Source organism: Notolepis coatsorum (genome assembly GCF_963971535.1).
Source record: "Notolepis coatsorum genome assembly, chromosome: 6".
Lineage (NCBI taxonomy): Eukaryota > Metazoa > Chordata > Actinopteri > Aulopiformes > Paralepididae > Notolepis > Notolepis coatsorum.
In genome coordinates, this window is record NC_140170.1 from 28,051,982 (window position 1) to 28,055,784 (window position 3,803).

The window sequence follows — 3,803 nt, forward strand, 5'->3', positions numbered from 1 at the left end:
ACCTCATTTTCTTCTTCTAAATTCATGCTATATTATGTTATTATGTTATTTGATACTATCTTGTCTAGCACAGTCTCTGGAGCGTAACAGTAAGAAGCATTTTGTATGAAAGTATTCTGTACTTCTGTATGACAACTATTAAAGAACTTGAACTTGAACTTGAACTTACTGTATATATAGTGTAGAGGCAAAAACCAACATTCGTCTCTATGTGGGGGAATGGTATCCAACAAACAGTAAAGTAGCAACGGAGAATGAGACACTAGTCTATTAACATTATATCATATCATCAACAGTGTATATTTGCATATCATATATGTCACAAATGTAACAGTACTATATACCTGTATGTCATGCATGTGCCTTTAAATAAAACAGAATAACAAGGTTAGCCTGTAGGCCTACCTATATGGTTATCGTATTTAACGTGTGGATATTTACGTAGCTTAACATGTAGGCCTACATTTGAACTCGATAGGCCCTACAAGTAGGCCTAGGCATATGTTATTTTCTTTTAGGACATGTATAATGATTTTAGGCCCAACAGTTAGGCTATGGTGTATAGGCCTAGTGTTCAAACACCATCTTTATAACCAAAAAAGTACAAAAGGACATTACAACATGTCTTCCTGCCAATGCACAGAACCTGATGGTGAGACAAAGTATTGTTTCAGTGTGTCGCGCTGCTCCTTTGCAGTTCTGTTGGCATTCCGATCCCTGCTAGCAGGCACTGATGCCAGGGCGGCATCACTGCGCCAGCTCCCAGGGATGATGTGGTGGTCCTCATCCTCCGTGTCGACCAGAGCAGGGGGGATGTAGGTGTCTGTGGCCTGGGCTCGTAGGTAGTTGTGCAGGGAGAGAGCAGCCAGGGTTATCTGGGACACTGTATCTGGTTCTAGGGGAATGATGGTGAGAAAGACTCGCCATTTGTTGGCAAGTATGCCAAACGCATTCTCTACAACACGCCTCGCTCTTGACAGTCTGTAGTTGTAGACACGCTGGTCATGGTCAAGCTGTCTGAAGGGGTATGGCTTCATCAGGTGTGTGTGGAGCGGAAAAGCCTCGTCTGCAATGAACATGAAAGGGGTGACTACATCTGTACCTGGCAGACTTTGGGCTGGCGGGACATTTAACTGGTTGCTGTCCAATGCCTTTTTCAGGTCACAGTGGGCATAAACACCTCCATCAGACACTCTGCCCTGGGTTCCAATATTCGCATAGAGGAAACGATAATTGGCGTCTACAACAGCCATCAGGACCACAGAGAAACGAGACTTGTAGTTCCTGAAGGTGCTCCCACTGTTGCCTGGTGGGCGGATGGTGATGTGTTTTCCATCTATGGCTCCGAGACAGTGAGGGAATTGCCAATTCTCCTGGAAGCCACTGGCCACTGCTCTCCACTCAGCCTTTGTAGTCGGTGTCTACACAAACAGACAGACAGACTGCATCAGAACAGTGACATGAATCTATCAATATTTATCTGATCTAGGTATGATTGTCCCATATGTTACATTCTAGCTGCTTCTAAATGGATCTTACCGTCAGGTGATCCTTCTTCAGGACCTGGTGCAACACCTTGCATGTCTCCTTGACAATCACACCAACAGTGCTCTGTCCAATACGGTACTGGAAGCTCAGGGAAGTGAACGACTCTCCTGTCAGCATGGAGAATGATTGTAGAATATCATTTATGTATGCGCGTCGACAAATAAATGTGCCAAACTGCAGCATATCAGAACTATTAGACTGACACATTCTATAGTTACATTCTGGTCACCGCGGATACACTGTAGCCTGAGTTCACTTGGGTTTACCCTCCACTACAACCCCTGATTATTACCTGTTGCTAAGTATCGCAGTGTGATGGACAGTCTCTCTCTGGCAGTGATCGCTCTCCTCATCTGGGTGTCTGCTTTGGAGATATAAGGAGCCACCAGCTGTAGCAGATGATCGAACTGTTCCACATCCATGTGGAGTAGACTTCTGAATCCACTTCGATCATCTGTCTAGAAGTACAACAGGCAGACTTTAATGAGTGCATTGAGAACAACACAAGCTAGCAGTGAGGTAAACAAGCTCAACATTCATTAGGAGGCTACGACACATGTAGCGTTAGCATGCTGACGTTATTATCTAGAAGTACAACAGGCAGACATTAATGAGTGCATTGGGAACAACACAAACTAGCAGTGATAACAAGCTCAACATTCATTAGGAGGCTATGACACATGTAGCGTTAGCATGCTGACGTTAATAACGTTACTTACCTCAAGTTCCATTTGCAGGACTGGCATTCCCAGTTGCCCTCTTTTCCCTAGCCACGACTTTGTTCTCTTTCTCTTTTTTTTAAATATAGCCGGCCTCTCTAGGCACATAAAAGCCACTATGGCAAGTGTTCGCTTCCTGGACATTGGCATGTTCACAGTCTGCTTCTTCTTCGTATCACGACCGTCTTGTTTACAACTCGTCAGGTTGACGCACACTGATGACACACAGGATAACGCTTTATGATGATGCTACGCTTTATTTTGACGCTACGTAGTCTGCGTCGTAGCCTACGACTCTCATCGCACAGTGTACATGCATCAGATTGATGGTCGTACCCAAGATTTATTCAATTTGTGTCGCACAGTGTGGCTTGCAAGGAACTTATAAGATGCAAAATATCTCCCAGTTAAGAGCGGGCATAAGGAATGAATGGCAGCCCATTCTAGAACATTTGTGATGTCACAGTATGATGTCATAATATAACATTCCAGAACATTTGTGATGTCACAGTATGATGTCATAATATAACATTCCAGAACATTTGTGATGTCACAGTATGATGTCATAATATAACATTCTAGAACATTTGTGATGTCACAGTATGATGTCATAATAGAACATTCTAGAACATTTGTGATGTCACAGTATGATGTCATAATAGAACATTCTAGAACATTTGTGATGTCATAGTATGATGTCATATTTGAACATTCTAGAACATTAGTGATGTCACAGTATGATGTCATAATAGAACATTCTAGAACATTAGTGTCACCCACACTAATTACAAGTGTGGTTCAGTCAACTCTACGACAAGCGGTTCAAAAGATACAAAAAGGGGGCGCGGCCTAAGGATCAAGATGAATCCCCTGAAGGGGAGGAGACGAACCATGGGGGCGTGGTCAACATAGACCAATGAAAGAGGATATCCCTACTGATTATGATGTCATAATAGGATTTTGAAGCCAGGTAAAGTAGCGGCTGACCCAGGGTCTTACCGACCCATAGCCTTGACGTCTGTATTGTGTAAAATTATGGAAAGGATGATTACTAATAGATTAGTTTACTTTTTAGAAAGTAAGGATCTTTATGTTGGGTATCAGAATGGGTTTAGAAATGGCAGGTCTACAATGGAATCAGTAGCTGTTCTAGACCAGGACATTAGACAGGCTTTTGACAATAAGGAAGTAGTGATAAGTGTATTTTTGGATATTGAGAAGGCGTATGACTCTTTGTGGAAAGAGGGGCTGCTTTTGAAATTGTATGACCTAGGAGTTAGAGGGAGATTGTTTAATTGGATAAAGGATTTTCTATTAGACAGGACGATCCAAGTACGTGTGGGGGGGCAAACCTCAAAAACTGTAAAAATAGAAAATGGCACCCCGCAAGGAAGCGTGATTAGCCCGGTCCTCTTCGATGTGATGATTAATGACATTTTTGGGCAAATTGGAAAAGGATATGGGTTGTCTTTATTTGCGGACGATGGGGCCATATGGAAAAGAGGGAAGAATGTTGAGTATTGTTTAAAGCAGGTA

At 42.8% G+C, this 3,803-nt stretch overlaps 1 protein-coding gene across 1 annotated transcript; it reads right to left on the bottom strand.

Moving 5' to 3' along the window:
- Positions 1–365: 365 nt before the first annotated feature.
- LOC311230133 (uncharacterized protein) lies at positions 366–2,382 on the bottom strand. Its single transcript, XM_084316304.1, has 4 exons — positions 2,268–2,382; positions 1,841–2,006; positions 1,540–1,655; positions 366–1,421 (listed from the first exon to the last, which is right to left on the bottom strand). The coding sequence occupies exons 1-4, from the start codon at positions 2,373–2,375 to the stop codon at positions 615–617; spliced, it is 1,197 nt and encodes a 398-aa protein (XP_084172430.1). The 5' UTR covers positions 2,376–2,382; the 3' UTR covers positions 366–614.
- Between the last annotated feature and the right edge of the window lie 1,421 nt (positions 2,383–3,803).

Coding starts and splice junctions, on each gene's coding strand:
- LOC311230133 (XM_084316304.1), bottom strand. CDS start 2,375: ATGTGCCTAGAGAGGCCGGCTATATTTAAAAAAAAGAGAAAGAGAACA. Junction 1,656..1,840: donor ACTGCGATACTTAGCAACAG/GTAATAATCAGG, acceptor CCATGCTGACAG/GAGAGTCGTTCACTTCCCTG. Junction 1,422..1,539: donor TGAAGAAGGATCACCTGACG/GTAAGATCCATT, acceptor CTGTTTGTGTAG/ACACCGACTACAAAGGCTGA.